Source organism: Lampetra fluviatilis, unplaced genomic scaffold, assembly GCF_964198595.1.
Source record: "Lampetra fluviatilis unplaced genomic scaffold, kcLamFluv1.1 SCAFFOLD_309, whole genome shotgun sequence".
NCBI classification, from domain to species: domain Eukaryota; kingdom Metazoa; phylum Chordata; class Hyperoartia; order Petromyzontiformes; family Petromyzontidae; genus Lampetra; species Lampetra fluviatilis.
In genome coordinates this window covers 49,999-51,268 of record NW_027621717.1, presented here as the reverse complement: position 1 = coordinate 51,268, position 1,270 = coordinate 49,999, and the positions used below count along the sequence as shown (strand labels likewise).

General features: G+C 59.8%; 1 protein-coding gene across 1 annotated transcript in view; it reads right to left on the bottom strand.

The window, feature by feature from the left end:
- The window catches only part of LOC144955605 (uncharacterized), a 12,370-nt gene that overhangs the window by 440 nt on the left and 10,660 nt on the right, over window positions 1-1,270 (bottom strand). Inside the window, exon 3 of the mRNA XM_078885777.1 lies at window positions 5-799. Within this exon, the coding sequence (XP_078741903.1) occupies window positions 5-790 (786 nt within the window). The 5' untranslated portion in view covers window positions 791-799. The remainder of the gene's footprint in view (window positions 1-4; window positions 800-1,270) is intronic.

Here is a 1,270-nt window from a genome sequence, read left to right as displayed (position 1 = left end):
CCGCCGATCGCTTCTCCGGCGTCGGCTGCTGAGCGGCAGCGACGACGACACCACCACCACCACCACCACCGCCGCCACCGCCACCGCCCTCAGCACCGCCGCTAACACTACCACTGTGGTAGCCTCCGTTCTCCCCCCTGCCCGGATCGGCGGGCAGCCCCGAGCAGCCATAACCAGAAGCTACGGCGGCAGGGGAACAGGAGCGCGTCGCGACCGACGCCGGAGTTTCTGGGCGGCCGACCTTCCTGGGTTCCTTCCCGCCTTGCGCTCCGTCGTGGCCGCGGCCCACACCAGCGGAGTCGTCGTCGTCGTCGTTGTCGCCTTCGCTCAGGAGCTCGCTGAACCCTTGGCCTACGCATCCTGCGTCGCCCGGGGCGACGTAGTGGCCGCTCGAAAGGCCGTTGAGCCGGCTGTTGCTGCCGCGGCGGCGGCGGCACCGCAGGAGGAGCCGTCGGCCGGAGCGGGTCGACAGCAACGACACGGCGGCGATGACCAGCGCCAGCGTGGTCACCGTGGCCGCCACGACCACGATCAGAACCTGGTTCGACAGCCCACCGCCACCCCCTCCTCTTATTCCTCCGTCGTCATCGTCGGCACGAGGTGGTAGTGGTGGTGGTGGAGTCGATTGATTTCTCTCTGGGCTCGTACCGGTGACGGTGGTTGCCGTGGTGTTTCCGGAGTCGATGATGATGTCGCCGCCGCCATTGTTGGCGGAGGAGCAGAAGGAGGAGAAGGTCGCCACGGCGACGGCCAAAGCCACGGTGACGGTTGCTACGGCTCGGGTCGGCATGGCGCCCGGCTGGAGGAGAGAATGAGGGAGATGAGAGAATGAGTGACCGGAGAATGAGTTGAGATGAGAGAGAATGAGAGGCAATGAGAGACAGAATGAGATGAGGGAATGAGTGACCGGAGAATGAGTGGAGATAAGGAGAGAGAATGAGAGGCAGTGAGAGACAGAATGAGATGAGGGAATGAGTGAGACGAGAGAATGAGTGAAATGAGAGAGAATGAGAGACAGAATGAGATGAGGGAATGAGTGAGAAGAGAGAATGAGTTGAGATGAGAGAGAATGAGAGGCAGTGAGAGACCATCATCGATACCACCATCACTATCATCAATATCGACTTTTCTCAGAGCCTAGTCTCCATTGGTGTTAGGACCAGATGACGCCAAAAGGCGTACAACTCAAAGTATCAGAGTATGAGAGCTCAGGGTAAGCATTTACACTATGAGACATCTCCTTTACCAGTGGCAAAATATAGTGATAGGT